Raw genomic sequence first — 15412 nt, forward strand, 5'->3', positions numbered from 1 at the left:
ACCACCTGCCCCAGCCTTTGGGATGCGAGAAAAAGGTGGAGGAGTCGGAGGTTCCCCCCCCCCCCACCTCGGGCTCAGTCACTCAGCAGGTAGCGGGGGCAGCCCGGGGTCCCGAGGGGGGGGGGCAGCTGTCGGGGAGCCGCTGTGATTGATGCATCACGGCCCCATAAATTACGCGGACGCAGCCCGCGGGAGTCATCGCTCACAGCGACGTCCAGAGCTCCCTGCCAGAACCTGAAACACTTCCAGCCGTTAATTGAACAGGAAAAAAAAAAAAAAAAAAAGTGTATAGATATATATATATATAAAGAGAGGAGGGCGAGGGGAAATCAGTGCCCGGGGGGTGGGGTGGGGGGATGAAATCACTGCTCCGCAATGAGGGTCAGCGCTCGTTCCGCTCCCAGGATCCCGATGTCGCCGGGGTTGGGTTCGGGGCTGCGCGATGCCACCCCGCTGTGGCCAAAATTCCCCTTAGACGCCCGTAGGGAACAGTGGGAGGGCCGGCACTGCGCCAGCTCATGCTCAATGGGATTTAGGGGCAGACCCCTGGGGGTCGGGCGGGCGGACCGGCGACCTTTGGGGTGCCGCGCCCGGCTGCGGGGTGAACCCCGGGCGGAGATGCCCGGTGCTGTGCCGCCCTCCGGGGTTACACAAATGGCCGCGGCCGTGAGAAAGGAGAAGCGAAAGCACGAAGCTCTCCCCGCCTCGCTAGGAGCGGGGGACCGCGTCGCTGTGTCCCCCCGGGGCCACCCTTCCTTCCCACCCGCTCCCCTTCTCCTCCTCCAAAATTAAAGAAAAAAAAAAAAAAAGCACAAACCAAACCCATCGACCTCTACTCCCATTCCCACCACCTCCACGGGACGCCCCGTCGAGGGAACCGCGCACCTGCACGGGGAGGAGCTCTACACCCCCACCTCACTCCCCTCCCCTCCCACCCCAAAACCCCGACGGCGGGGGCGGAGCGCAGCGGGCGCCGCTAGATGGAGCCCGACGAGCGGTACCGGGCAGCGGCCGCGGAGGCGGCGGAGGAGACGGGGCGCTGCGGGGTAAGTGCCGTCGGGGCGCGGCGGACGCGCCGTCGGGGCTCACCTGGTCGGGCTGATGGACTGGGAGGGGGGAAGCCTGAGCCTGGACACGGCGAAATGGGGGAGATAAGAGGGGTCGGGAGCGACGGAGGAGCCCGGGAGAGTCGGGGAGGGGTGGGCAAAGCCGCCGCCGGGATTGAGACCCTCGAAGGGGCGGTGGGGCCATGCGGGAGGCGGCGCCGCCCGTTCCTCCCGCTCCCACCGGGGCGGAGGGGAATTAGGGCTCGGAGAAAAGAGGAGGAGAAGGAGGAGGAGGAGGAGGAGAAGGGGGGGCCCGGCTGCGGCGTGCCCCGCCCGGGGAGGGGAGGAGGAAACCTCCCGCCGTCCCTTTAACAGCCAGCGGCGCTGCTCGGAGTTCAGGCCGGGGTCAGGGGGAGTTCGCAGCCCGGGTTTCACCTCCGAGCTGGCGGCGTCGGGAGCCCCGAGGAACCGCCGCCGCCGACCGCTCCGAGGGGCGTACGGGCGGTCGGCAGCGCCGGGAATGGAGCGGCGGCGGAGGGCGGAGGGCAGCGCCCGGCGACGGCCCCCCCGGGGCTGAGCCATGAGAGTCCACCGAGAGCTCGGCTGGCTGGCGGAGGGCAGCGGACGGGCAGGTAAACCGGCACCGCGGCTCCGACGGCGCTCGGGGGGCACTCACCGGGGCGGCACCGGGAGGGGAGGCGGGGAGGGGAGGTCCCGTTTCCCCCCCCCCCCCACTCCCACCTCCTTACCCTCCCTCGTCCCCCCCGCTCACCTCGCAGGAAACGGGGGCGGGGGGCGCCGGGGGCACGGCCGGCCGCCTCCCGGGAGCGGGGCCATAAGAGCCGGGAGGAGCGCTGCGGGGAGCGGGGAGCGGCGCAGGTAACGGCGAGCGGCGGCCCCGGGGGGGCGGGCGGCACCGGGACGCTTCGCAGGGCTGCGGGACGGCCGCTTTTCTCCGCTTCCCCCCCGTTTCCTCCGGTGAGGGCAGCGGCAGGTGGGAGCGGGGGGTGCTGGAAGCGAGCGGGGGCGGGGAGGCGGGGGGGGGGGGGAGGGAGGGGGATGATGTCATTTTCTCCCCCCAAAAAATAAAAATAATATTTTAGCCTAAATTTGAGCCTCTGGGGGTTTGTACCCCACTCCCCGCCCCATCGGCCGGCGCGAAGCGAGCCCCGATATAAGCGTGGCACAGGGAAAGCTGCGCTCAGAGCAGCCAGAACGCAGCGGGGGAGAAAGAACCGGGGTTGGGGTTGAAGTGGGCTGAGCCCCCCCCGCCCTCCCCCGCCCCCGAAGTACCCTACCCTCCCTACATCCCCTCTAGGCGTTGGGCTGACGGGGCCGTGTGTTGCAGGGCGGCGGGTGCGCGGCGCGATGCTGGAGGCCATGGAGGTGCCGAGCCACTCGCGGCAGCTGCTGCTGCAGCTGAACACGCAGCGCACGAAGGGTTTCCTGTGCGACGTGATCATCGTGGTGCAGAACGCGCTCTTCCGCGCTCACAAGAACATCCTGGCGGCCAGCAGCGCCTACCTCAAGTCGCTGGTGGTGCACGACAACCTGCTCAACCTGGACCACGAGATGGTGAGCCCCGGCATCTTCCGCCTCATCCTCGATTTCATCTACACCGGGCGTTTGGGTGAATGCGAGCCGGGCGGCGAGCAGAGCTTGGGGGCTGTGCTGGCAGCCGCCAGCTACCTGCAGATCCCCGGGTTGGTGGCACTGTGCAAGAAGAAGCTGAAGCGCAGCGGGAAGTACTGTCACCTGCGTGGGGGGTACGCGCCCTACAAGCTGGGCCGGGGGCTGCGTGCCGCCACGCCGGTCATCCAGGCTTGCTATTCGGGGACACCACGACCCGTCGATTTGCAGCCCGTGGAGCCGGCGACCCCGCTCAACACACAGTGCGGGGAGCTCTACGCCTCGGCCTCGCAGGGCACCCCGCTGCACCCCCACGGGCTGTGCCCCCCCGAGCGGCACTGCTCGCCGCCGTGCGGCCTCGACCTCTCCAAGAAGAGCCCCACCGGCCCCTCCGCCCAGCTGCTGCCCACCGACCGCCTGCTGCCCGCAGAGCCCCGCGAGCCCTCCTTGCCCCCGCGGCACGACAGCCCCCCGGTGAGCGGGGGGCTCCTGGCCGGCCACCCCGCTGCCTACAAGGACTCGCCACCGGGCGGGGAACCGGGGGGACACCCCCACGCCACCGACCCGTTCCGCGGCACGCCGCCCTGCACCGAGCCCCCCCTGCCCCGCGGCGATGGGCGCGAGCTGATGTACCGCTGGATGAAGCACGAGCCGCTGGGGCCCTACCTGGACGAAGGGGAGGCGGAGAAGGAGCTGGAGAGGGAGGAAAAAGCCGAATCGCCACCCGCCGCCCCGCAGCCGCGCTATCCCAGTGTGGAAAGCAACGACCTGGAGCCCGACAACAGCACCAGCGAGGAGACGGGCAGCAGCGAGGGGCCGTCACCCGGCGATGCGTTGGACCGCTACTGCAACCACCTGGGCTATGAGCCCGAGAGCCTGGGCGACAACCTGTACGTCTGCATCCCCTGCGGGAAGGGCTTCCCCAGCTCCGAGCAGCTCAACGCACACGTGGAGGCCCACAACGAAGAGGAGCTGTACCACAAAGCGGCGGCCGAACAGGCCGTGCCCTTCTTGGATAAGGGCGGCGCAGGGCTGGGGGACATCCTGCGGCCGTACCGCTGCTCGTCCTGCGACAAGTCCTACAAGGACCCGGCCACGCTGCGGCAGCACGAGAAGACGCACTGGCTGACACGGCCCTACCCCTGCACCATCTGCGGGAAGAAGTTCACGCAGCGCGGCACCATGACCCGCCACATGCGCAGCCACCTCGGCCTCAAGCCCTTCGCCTGCGACGCCTGCGGGATGCGCTTCACCCGGCAGTACCGCCTGACCGAGCACATGCGCATCCACTCTGGGGAAAAGCCCTACGAGTGCCAGGTGTGCGGCGGTAAGTTCGCCCAACAGCGCAACCTCATCAGCCACATGAAGATGCACGCGGCCGGCCCCGATGGCAAAGCCAAGCTGGACTTCCCCGACAGCGTCTACGCCATGGCGCGGCTCACCGCCGACCAGCTGGGGCTCAAGCAGGAGAAGGCGGCCGAGCTGCTGTCCCACACCTCGCACTTCCTCAGCGACCCCAAGGCGATGGAGAGCCTCTACCCGTTGGCCAAGTTCACGGCCGAGCACCTGGGGCTGAGCCAGGACAAAGCGGCGGAGGTGTTGGCGCAGGCTCCGCACCTCCACGCCGACGCCGCGCGGACCATAGAGCGCTACTCGCCCCCGTAGCGCCCGCCGGGGGGTGGCCCTGGGGCTTCCCGTGCCTCTCCAGGGCAGGGATGGAGGTGGCAAGGTGGTCGGCCCCGGAGAACTCACTCGGAGCAGGGGGTCCCATGAGAGCTGCCCCGGGCCGGCTGGATGGCGCGTCCTGCCATGAGCGGTGGGGAGAAGCCGATATTCAGGGACTGACCTCCCGGCTCGCCCCGCTGTGCCGCCAGCCCGAACCCTGAGGCTTCGGAGGACATGAGCCCGCTCCTTACCTCGGGGCTGTCCCCATCTCTGCCCGCCCCGTGGTGGGACCCAATGGAGCTCAGCTCTGCTGTGATGGAACCCAGACTGTGCCGCCATCACTGCCGTGGGGCCGTGAGTAGTTCGTCCATCGCGGCCGCAGCGAAGGGCCTCCTCCTCCCCGGGGCTGTGCTGGGAGCTCGGGGACAGACTGATGGAGAGGGATCACGCGGGGTTTTGGTGGGGGTCAGGGACGGTGACCAGGGAAACACGATGCTCCTCGGAGCAGCACTGAGCTCCCGGCCTCAGCCCTCAGCTGCCAGTGTTTTCGGGAGGTGGGGCAGGGCCTTGTCACAGACTGAGCCCCTGCACCCTGCCCCACAGCGCTCGCCATCAGGGATGCCCGGGGCTCCGTGGGGCAGAGGGACCCCCGGGAGCCGCCGTCCCGTGGGGTGGCTGTGCCCTCGGGCCCACCTCTTTTACTGCCAAAGATCCCCGTCCCCAGCACAGCTGGGTCGGGTCGGGTTTGGGGGAACCTCGGGCCGGGAGTTTATGACAAAGACAAAGCGGTTGGGTTTGTCAGCTATGTGGACGTGGGCAGCGGAGGCGCGGGGCCGCGGGAAGGGGCCGGGAGCAGCCCTGGGGAGAGCTGAGCCCCCGGCCTGGGCTGCAATGACAGCGGGTCGAGCCCCCAAGGGGCACCCCTGGCACCGCAGCACCCCTCTTGTGTCCCCTCCCTAAGTCTGGACCCCCACCCAGGCCCACGACCCCTCTGCCTGGGGTTAATGTGAAGCTTCTCCCCTCCCCGTGCCCCCTCCTCTCCTTTGCACACGAGGCCCCGGGGCAGTGACTGTCCCCAGCCTCGCAGCCACTGTGCCTTACCTGTGCTGGCTGCTCTGTGGCGAGGCCTCGTGCCCCCAAGTGCCAGCTTCCAGCCAGGGATGGGCAGGGGTCACCCAGGTCCCCCCCGGGGCTCGCCAGCATCTGGCCAGAGCTGCCACCGGGCATCTGTGCCCATTTTGGGGGCTGAGCACCGGCAGCAGCTGCACCCAAAACACAGCTGGAAACGCCCAGCGGGGTCTGTATCACGTCCAATTTGTACACGGGCTCCTCGCCCTTTTTTCTATAGTCGAAACGGAACAAGCAATAAAGTGACATTAACACACAGAGCCTCGTGTCCTTCTCTGGTGGCCCTGATGTGTGGGGCTGGGATGGGGAGCGGGGATGTACCCCATGGGGCTGCGCCGGGTGGGTGGTGTGGGGCTGTGGGAGGGGAGGAGAGGAGCTTTTCTGTTTGCCCGGAATCCCATTCATTAACAGGGAAGGTTCAGGACAGCAGGGACACATCCTGCTGCCATACATCCCCACTGCCCCAATTGATAGAGATGTGCCCACAGATGGCAAGCGAGACAACGGGCTGCACAGACAAGTGTTTAATACTAAAAATGATTAAAACCATCTTAACAAAATCACCCGAACGCGGCCACCTCCCCAACAAAGGGCTGACGCAGGTGGCCCCGGCACATTCAGCCCGGTGAGACCCCTCTGTGCTGCCCAGAGAGCCCTGCACGGGGTGGGCATCCAGCACAGCGTGCAGGGCGGTGAGAACACATTTCCAATGCACTCAGCTTTGAGAATTCTGCACGCTGCTTACACCCAGCGCTGTGCAGCACGAGCTGGGTCCTGGGTGCTCGTGTTAAACCGCGGCCACTCCGTGTGTCCTCCTGCAGGTGGCTGTGCTGCTTGGGGACCTCGAATCTGCACCGTGCAGTTCTGCACCTGCGCTGAGCCCTTTGCCAGGACACGTGTATGGTACAGGTGAGCACAACTGCTGCTTGTCCATGTGCTCCGCTCAGGCCCTGAGCCCTGCTTCGGTCCTCACCATGGCATGGGTGACAGTGAGCTTCCTGCTTGAACGTGCTGTGTTGCAAACACCAGGTCTGAGCCACCCACGCAGGAAAGGAAAACACTGGGTTCGGTCCTGCTGCATCCTCTGCAGTGCGCCGGTGGGAACTGGAGCTGGCCCTGGGGTCAGTCCTGCTCTGTGCTGATGGGAGTGAGGCGTGACAGAGCTTCAGGGATGCCAGTTCATGGGCAAACGCTCCCTCGTGGCTTCTGTATCTGTAGTGCCATGGGGATGAGGCTTTGGCGGTGGGGACAACGTGATGTGGTGTAGGAGACAGCGGTGTGCTGCAGGGCTCGGGGTGACTCAAGAGGGGACCCTCACAGTTGGGCTCGGCACCAGGCACTGCCCAGGCTTCGCCAGCCCTGTCCCCAAACAGCCTGTCCTGGGCTCGTCGGGGACTCGGAGGGCTTTGCTGGCCTCACGCTGAGCCCTGGGCTGAAAATGTGGCTAAAAGTATCAGTGTGGGAAGCAGGGGTAGGGGATAGAGAGGTGGGAACAGGTAACGTCTGTTGTGGGAAGGGAGCAGAACAGAAAGCAGTTGTGGGGGAATCAGGGGTGTTCAAAGCCCTCCTCCCCCACAAAGCAGGCAGGGCACACACCTGAAAACAATCCTATGCTGAAGTCTGAAATGAAACCGAAAAAAGCAAACCCTGCACCAGAGAGGACGAGCACCTCTGCAAGCAGCAGGCAGCGTTCCTTTCTGTGGGGTGGTAGCAGGGATGGGATGGGGAACCAATGCAGCCTGAGACATGCAGGAGAAACTGGCTGGGCAGGGATGATGGAGAGCACGGGGCACACAGCTGGGGACCCGCCCTTGAAGTCCACAGCATCTCCTAAAGGCTCAGCTCTTGGGGCTGAGCGAGACCAAGCAATCCCAAAGTCTGCACCGTTGCGTCCCCAATCTCTGCCCTGTACAGCCTACAAACCCAAAGAGACACCGACTCACGACGTGAGCTCTCTGCAACCAAGCAAACCAAGCGAAAGGCCGGCGATCCGGCACGGGGTCACCCAAAGCTTCCCTACACAGCAGGGCTCTCCAGCTCTGCTCCAGCACCGCCCGAAGGCCACGGGGACACTCAACATCCCAGCCTCCACGTGAACCATCCACGGCAATGACCTTCCCAGCTCGCCTGCACCCCCGGGGGGGGGGCCCTTCGCAGCACGGCCATGTGGGGTGGGTTGAAGACGTGGCGTTTATTGTTCATTGTGGGCTGGAAGGCGGTGGCGGCGAGGGCTGCCTGCGGAGCCGGTCTCCCACCGCAACACTCTGCGTTACTCACTCAGGGGCTCTCCTCCCTGCTCGGCCCCCTCAGCCCTCCTGGGCCCATTTGAGGAAGGTGGGGATGTCCCTCACGGGCACGTTGCGGGTCAGCGCTTTGACTCGCAGGTTGCGATCGTCCGTCAGCAGAACCACTTCGCGGAGCAAACGGATGGGATCGTCTGGATGGAAAAAAAACAGAGTGGAGTGAATCCCAGAGCTGGGCTGTCGTACCCTGTTGTCCCCACGCGTGATCTGCATCCCGAAACCCCGCAGCCTCCCGGTGCTCCAGGCTCCCTGCTGCCTGCTGAGGTTTCTCACCGTGGCTCGGAGACGAGGCCTCATTTCGGAGGCCTTCTGCTATCTCCTTGCTCTGGTTTGGGGACAATCTGTGCGCTCTGCCCATCCCCTGCAGGCGAAACCCCGCTGCCCAAAGCAGGGAGGTGCTCAGCACTGGGAACAGGAGGTGCCTTCGCCTGACCCAGGCCAGGAAGACAGCCCGCGACCCTGGCTCCAGCAGGAAGCTGGTGCTATTATTCTGGTGATCTCATTATAAGATCTAAAACGAACCTTTCGTTCGAGAAGCTTTTGGAGTAGCCACTGCCACCGAGGCGTTTCTGGCTGAGGCTCAGACAGAGCTGAAGGCTGAGAAATAACTGAAGGGATCTTGCCCCCAGATGGATGAGCTGCCCCGCACGCAACACGCCAGGCTGGGGATATGGGAGCCACGCTTACGTGTGTGCGGAGCAGGGGAAGCATATGGGGTATGTGTAAGCAGCTGGGTCCTGTGACCAGAGTACTGTTCCTATGAGCACAGGAAACACAGTGCCTCTGAGCCAGGATTGGAATGGAAAAAACAGAGTTTATGGGAGCCCAACATGGGCCCAGATTGGCCGCGCCAGGAGCAGCAAGCCAAGGGGAAGGGGAGGTTAGCGACAAGCACGAGCTGGTGGTGTTGGGGCTGAGGATGGTGAGGAGGTGATGGGAGGAAGGGGACTGTGGGGCAGCCGTGGGGCAGCTGTGGGAGGGCAGGCCTGGGGCCGAGGGCTGATGAAAGCAGGATCGGAAGGTTTTGTGCGGACACTTTAAGAAATGTGTAACAATAAACATCCTCTGCTCCGAGCTGGTGACGCGTCTCCTTGTTACAAACCAGAGGCTGTCAGCTTGTCAGGCCCCATTCGCCATAATCCACATGATTTCAAAATTCAGCATCATTTGCACATAAACATTTGGTGACGGTTTCTCTGTGAATCTGACAAGTTAAGCTGCTAAGAATTCGCGCTGACAAATGTGGGTTGATTTCTTGGGCAGCTGCTGATCTAATTCCCATCCACACTGCCCTGGCAGCACACTGGGGCTGTCTGGTCCCAGCACATGCTGCCATTGCCAGCAGGGCACCAGGAGGAAAAAGGCTCCATCGAGGAGGCACTGGGGCTTTCAGAAGGAGCCCTTGACCTTCTGCTGCAGCCATGGCTGTGGCACGCAGTGGCAGGAGATGTCCCTGTTTGGGCAGATAGCTGGATCTGCATCTGCTCTTTCCACTCTAGGAGGATGAAGGGAAAGCAAAAGGCCCTGACACGCGGTTTTATGGCCTCGATGCATACTCTGGGGGACAACAACTACTAACAGTTGTGCTGCCAGCACTACAAAGTGGCTCTGTGTGCGTATGGAGGGGTCTTCTCACAGGCTGGGGAGTCCCAGAAGGTGCACGTAGAGGTGAGCATTTGGAAACACAGCAGGATGGGCCACAGCCTGGGGCTGAGTGGGGGCAGGAGGTGACACCTTGGTGCTGAAAGAGGCCAAATGCAGAGGTATGGGCTCCAAGGGCCACAAAAAGAGAAATGAGCAGAGTCTGTGGGCTGCAACAGAGAAGGGACAAAGAGGATGTGAGGATGATCTACCTTTGTTAGAGGGCATGAAATCCTTGGCCTTGTCGTTGCAATAGTGGAGGCAGCAGGACAGAATCAGGTCATCATTATTTCCCTGGAAGAAAAGGGCAACGTTATTCTCAGCAGAAAAAACCCAAACCCTGCAGCCCCATCACCCTCATTTCTGCACTGCCCTGGAGATGGTGTTGCAGCTCAGCGGAGATCAGGGCTGCTCTGAGCCTGCAAAGAGACAGGTCCCTGGGGAAGCTTCCAGCCCTACAGCGTGCCCTGGCAGCACTGCCTCAGTGCCTCCATCCTCGTGGGGCTGAGACCCCTACCTGCTGGCCGGTGGTGTCTTCACTGCGGAAGGAGATGGACTCCAGCTCGTTGCCTCGGCTGGTCAGAGCCCTCAGGCAGTTGTCACGGCCCTCGAACCTCTCCTCCAGGAACTCGATGGACTTCCTGGCTCTCTCCTGCACTTGGCGGGCATAGACTGCAGCCCGGTGCTCCATCTCCGGGCCCTTGGCCAGGCCGTCCAGCTCGTTTATCACTTCAAACAGGAAGAGGAGGTACAGTTACTAAGGGACAAGGTGCTCTCGTGACCCGCTGCTGAAACGCACGTGTTGCCAAAGCCTCAGGGCTGGGACACTGGGAGCTGGCTCAGGAAATCTGGGTTCAGCTGCCGCAGCGTCCCTGTGCTCCTGGACTTGGCTACAGGTCTGGAAAAGCTTTGCTGCCTTCCACCTCTGCGTGTCACCTGGCTCAGCCCTGAGAGCATGGGGACCTCTGCCCTGCAGCACTCGCTGAGGGCACCGTGCCCTGTGAAATGCAGCCATGAGCCCAACCCGTGCACCTTCACGTGTGACTGGGGGGCGTCAGAAAGCTGATGGGTCCGGGGATCTGGCTATCATGCCTCCTGATCCGTGCCACGCCGCCCTGCTCTGCTCCTTCTCCCAGCCCCCTGGGCTTGCTTTCAGATGCAGAAAGCTGCGTGTGCAAGTAGGGTCACATGCAGAAGCAGGCAGCCCCCGCTCCACCAAGTCCTGGCCCTGTTTTCACACCTGAAGTCACTGCCCCAGGCTGCCTGCAGGGGAGACACTCTCTTCAACACCTCTCCCATCTGGGGCTGATACAGAGTTTGCACATCTGTCCTGACACATGTTGCTGAAGCCGAGCTCGAGCCTGGGATCAGGCAGATTCCCAGCCCGTTTGGTTTCACTGGAGACTGTCAGGGCTCGGAGCCTCCTGTCCGGCTGCCAAGCAGCAGGCACACAGCCTCAGCAGCCCCCCAGGCTGAGCAGTGCCCAAGGGACGCCAGGAGGAACGCACCCTGCAGTGCACCCAGAGCTGCTCTGCGTGTGCGAGCCAAGTGTGGCCAAGGCAGCTCCCAGCGAGGCTGGGCACATGATGGTTGTGTCCAGATGTGCACACGAGCATCCTCACATGTGTTCGTGCACAGGGATGCGTGTGCACAAGGCTGGGCTGGTGTGCACGTGTGTGCGAGGGAGCCTCTGTGCGCGCAGTGTGTGTTTTAGCCATGGCTTCATTTCTGAAGATTGTTTCCGAGCTTGGAGCCAAGTCCTGAGTTCAAGTGGGAACTATGCATTCCTTGGGGGTTCGAGGAGAGAGCTCGGGGTCTGAGGCCTCTCCCCAGTGCTGTGAATCACTGCCCAGGGAGCCTGCGTGATCGCTCTGTTCCATGGTGAGACTGGCACTCACTGTCTGGGTATTCAAATTAAAGCTGCATGGAGCTGCTTTGCTCTTCGCTCGCTGACTGCTCCTCTTGCTACTGCTTTCAGCGACCTGATGCTGCCATTTCCACACAATGCACGGCTGGGTTAGGGGTGGGGGGAGCCTTGCAAGAACGGAACATCAAACAGGAAAAGCTGGTATTCCCTCCCGAAATCCGCCTTCCTGCTTCCAAGCTAAACAGGCTTCAAAGGGGAGGCTTGTTTGTGCTTCTGCACCAGGCCTGGCTTCTCCATGGTGGGGTCAGCCTTAAGGAGCACGGAGCAGGTTAAAGAGCAAGAGAAACAAACGGAACGCGAAGCTGCACGCTTAACCCCTTGCTGCATCCGTGGGATAAGCAGTGAGGAGTGCCCCGAGCTGGGGACGGGGCACAGCTCACACCTGGAACTGGCAATGGGATGTGGCACCACGGCCACTGGCCCCTGGCTTATCCTGGCCAGCCCAGCCCTCATTATGCAGGCTCAGCGTGGCAGCACCTGGCTCAGGGAAGGAAACAGAGCTTCCCGCTCTCCTGCAGCTCATGCTTGTGAGAGAACAGAGGAGGCAGGGCCATGGCTCTAGGGAAGGCGCCAGCATTCCCAGGTGTGAGCACACTCCACAGCCCCCAGGGCTCTGCCAGCTTCCTTCCCTTTGCTTCCATACAATGCCCTGCCACTGCCGTGCCAAGCTGCAAAGCTCCCTGACAGCCCCACTCCCCCTGTCCGGAGGTCCCGACCCCAGCTCTAAGAGTCCTTCCAGAGCCAGACCCTGCAGGAAGGGCCTGTTGGATGCTGGCTCTCGGGCCGGTGGAGCTAGGAGTTGAAGAGGAAGCCCCGCACCTGCTCAGAGGGCAGGCATGAAGTGTGCTGCAGGGCAGGAGATCAGCACGAGCGTACACCTCGCTGCCTGCAGACTGGAGGTGCCTGTGGGGCTGCAGCTGGGATGAGGGCAGCCTGAGGCATCTGTGAGGCTCAGCCCCACTCCTACCCTGATATTTTCTTTCACCCCCAAGCTCCCCTCCATGCCAGGTTGGCACTGGGGTGCAGCCGGCCCCAGCGCAGCACCGGCCGGAGGAATGCTACCGCGAGCCCAGCGAGTGATCAAACAATCAGAGCAAAGGCATCTCACCAAATCCTCCCGCCACCCTGGGAGACCACCCAGCAGCACAGCCGTTATCTGCCAGGGTGAGTGTTTACCAATAACGGGAACCAGCTTGCTGTTTTACTGCAAGCTTTATAAGGATAAAAAGAAGGGCTGGGCTTGAGCAGCTCTGAGACGCTGGGACACAGGCCGGCCATTTGCTCAGGCTGCCTAAGCCCCAGCTCTGCTGGGATAAGCTATCTGCTCTGATTGTTTAACAATTCCTCCTCCTTGCTCCTTCCAAAATTCCCTCCAAATCCCTTCTAACACCCGTGTGCCTCTCCCAGCCCCTGGCACCCCTAAATGCACCATGGGAAGAGGAGCTCACGCTGGGCAGAAAGGGAAGGGAAGGGAAAAGCATGGTATGGGGTGAAGGAGCAGCTGGGATGAGAAATGGCTCCAACAGGTAAAAGCAACAGGGTTGTGTCCAGCACACACAGCAAGCACTGGGACCACAGAAAAGGGCATGTGGGGCAGGAGAGTGGGAGCTGGCATGGAGGGTCGAGCCTGCACCGAGGGACAGGAAGCCCATGCCTGGTGCCTGTGCTACTCACCGATCAGGGGCACCACCAGGATGAACTTCCTGCAGTCCAGCAGCGTTATCAAGCTGCTGAGGTGGTCGATGAAGCCGTTGGTGTCTGGGACCAAGAAGACAGGTCTTATCTCCAGCTCCATCTGCCTCATTTGACTCTGGTCTTTCAGCACAGCCTGGAAGAGAAGGACATGTGATGAGTAAGAAAGACGTCAACCCTGTGACCCGTGGACATTGGGAGCAAAAGATAAGCCTAGTTGGCACACATGCCTCCTGCAGCAAGGACGGCGTGTACAGGAGGCTGTGTCCATCCCACCTGCACACTGCAAGCACCAACTCTTGTGGGGACACAGTGGGATGGTGAAAAACTCCAGCAGCACCCTCATAAGAAAACACAGTCCTGCCCAAGCCCTGCACTGGACTGGCTCTACCAGCCTTGAAAGTGGATTTGTTTCAGGTATTGTCCCATTTTATAGGGCTGGCAGTTGCCAAGACTATCCGCACCACCCTGATATAAAACAGCAGGGAGGAAAAGGGTGGATGAAAACATCTCAAGATGACAAGATCACCAGTGAAAAAGAGCCAGCTTGGGACACAAGGCATGCCAACAGCATCCAAATCATGGGACCCCGAGCAGGAGGTGTGTGGGGAGGGGACGCTTGGCTGAGCACCACACTTTCCGTCCCACCAAGTCCTGCACACGCCGCGTGTTTTCCAACAACATCCAGCTGGGAAACCAGGTGGGTTCCAGCCCTGCAAAGTCCTAGGGCTGTCCTTGACAGAGCCCCATGCACCCACCGGAGACCAGAGGTGCTCACACACATGTGGAGAGTCTGCTGGGTCCTACTAGAAACCCTCCCTGGCTGTACCTGGACCTTTGCACAACACTATTTGCCAAAATGGGATCAAAAAGCTCATGTGTTACTTTTGATGCTATCGAAGGACTTGGACTCTTCAGTAAGTCACAGGCGTAAAAAACTCAGGATGCTATTCTAGTGCTTCCTCTGCTTAAAAATAGCTTCCCTTGACTCGCTGATGTTTGTTGCCTCTAATAGGAACCGGTCACCCATGGAGCACAGCAGCACTGTATGGAACACATCCACCACGTGAACTCTTGTGAAACAGGGCTTGCACCCACACGGAACACCCCAGGGCCAGGAGGGGAGCCCAGCCCTGCCCAGCCCTTTCTGCTGAGTCCAGCCCTGCTCTGCCCAGCATTATGGGGGTGTATCTGACCCTTCTATATGTCATGCCAAAATCTCAGAGGCGCACTGGAACACTGAGCTGCACAGGCCAGCAGTGGCCGTGGAAATAAGTGGTTTTAAATCCATTTGCAAGTGTTGTCATCTGGCTTTAAATCAAGACGCCTTGATGCTGCCACCTCCCACAAGGCAGCAACCAAAGCCTTCCCCGCGTGCCTCCCACCCATGGGCTCAGAAGGGAACTGAGGGGCAGCTATGGTGGCACCAGCATCCTGGTACAGGGCCACCATCACAGCCCCGTGCTGGGTGCTGCCTCTGCTCATGCCTTTGCCCAACCTGGGGAAAGCTGGGGCAACACTAAGTCAGGAGGGGTTTGCTGTCCTGGGTGACACAGTTTGACCGGCGAGGGGACGACAGCGTGGTATGGGGACAAAATTGATGGCAACAACCATGGAGCTGCAAGAAGAGTTTCAGTGGCGTTTGGTGGGGCTCCTCCCCAACGTTTGGGAGCGGAGTGGGGAGATGCACCAGGCCCTGTCACGGCGGGATGGAGAAGCGCCCAGTGCAGAACCAGGCACTGCCACGAGGCGACGGAGAAGAACCCAACGCAGAGACCCAAAGTGACAGAAAGCCAGAGCAAAACCTCACCCCGCAGCAGGCAACGACCATCCCAAAGACCAAAGGGGGGCCAGCCCTGCATGCTCCCCATCCGGGCTGACCGCGCAGGCGACACCGGCACTGGGCCCCTCGTGTGTGGCACCGTCCCCGTCGGCGTTCGCAGGCCGTACCCGGCTGATTCCTGGCAGCTGTGAGCGACGCCTGTGCCGGCCGTCACGTCCCATTCCGCTCCTCGGGCCGCCCGGTGAGAGAAGGACACAGGATGCGCCGGGAGTGAAAGAGCGAGGTCGGCAGGGAGCGTGCCAAGTCCCCTCGCACAGCTCCGGGCCGCTCGGGGAGCCAGAGGGAAACTCGCCTTTGCAGAGTTCAGAGGCCGGCAGCGAGATTTATTTTTGTTTGTGTGAGTAAAAGGCTGCAGAAGCCTCTGGCCAAGGGGCTTGGGGGGGAGGGGAGTGGCCTGTGATTCATGCAGACTCCGGCTGGCCCCCGGCCAGAGATGAAAGGGAGCCCATGTGCGGGACGGGACGGGGAGCGAGCGCGGCGTTAACCCTTCTGCTGGTTGCTGGGCACGGCCGCTGCCCCACAGCACGGGGATGGGGCT

The 15412-nt window shown here is 62.3% G+C and overlaps 2 protein-coding genes across 7 annotated transcripts in view; one reads left to right on the forward strand and one right to left on the reverse strand.

Annotated features, from left to right (window-relative positions):
- The first annotated feature begins 1471 nt into the window (after positions 1 to 1471).
- Positions 1472 to 5726, forward strand: HIC1 (HIC ZBTB transcriptional repressor 1). Of its 4 annotated transcripts, none has more exons than XM_085240514.1 (2): positions 1472 to 1678; positions 2365 to 5726. In XM_085240514.1, the coding sequence occupies exons 1-2, from the start codon at positions 1627 to 1629 to the stop codon at positions 4338 to 4340; spliced, it is 2028 nt and encodes a 675-aa protein (XP_085096640.1). In that variant the 5' UTR covers positions 1472 to 1626; the 3' UTR covers positions 4341 to 5726. The 4 variants fall into 4 exon arrangements, with proteins under 4 accessions (XP_085096640.1, XP_085096641.1, XP_085096643.1 ...); XM_085240515.1 differs by having other exon boundaries at positions 1474 to 1678; positions 2395 to 5726; XM_085240517.1 differs by lacking the exon at positions 1472 to 1678 and adding an exon at positions 1827 to 1925 and having other exon boundaries at positions 2395 to 5726.
- A 251-nt stretch (positions 5727 to 5977) lies between these two features.
- Positions 5978 to 15412, reverse strand: part of SMG6 (SMG6 nonsense mediated mRNA decay factor) — a 90720-nt gene continuing 81285 nt past the window's right edge. For all 3 annotated transcript variants that reach the window (XM_085240509.1, XM_085240508.1, XM_085240510.1), the window contains 4 exons: positions 13014 to 13167; positions 9930 to 10141; positions 9625 to 9706; positions 5978 to 7905 (listed from right to left, as the gene is read on the reverse strand). In XM_085240509.1, the coding sequence (XP_085096635.1) occupies positions 7775 to 7905; positions 9625 to 9706; positions 9930 to 10141; positions 13014 to 13167 (579 nt within the window). In that variant the 3' untranslated portion in view covers positions 5978 to 7774. The remainder of the gene's footprint in view (positions 7906 to 9624; positions 9707 to 9929; positions 10142 to 13013; positions 13168 to 15412) is intronic.

The sequence above is a fragment of the Meleagris gallopavo genome, chromosome 21, assembly GCF_905368555.1.
Source record: "Meleagris gallopavo chromosome 21, MGAL_WU_HG_1.1, whole genome shotgun sequence".
NCBI lineage: Eukaryota > Metazoa > Chordata > Aves > Galliformes > Phasianidae > Meleagris > Meleagris gallopavo.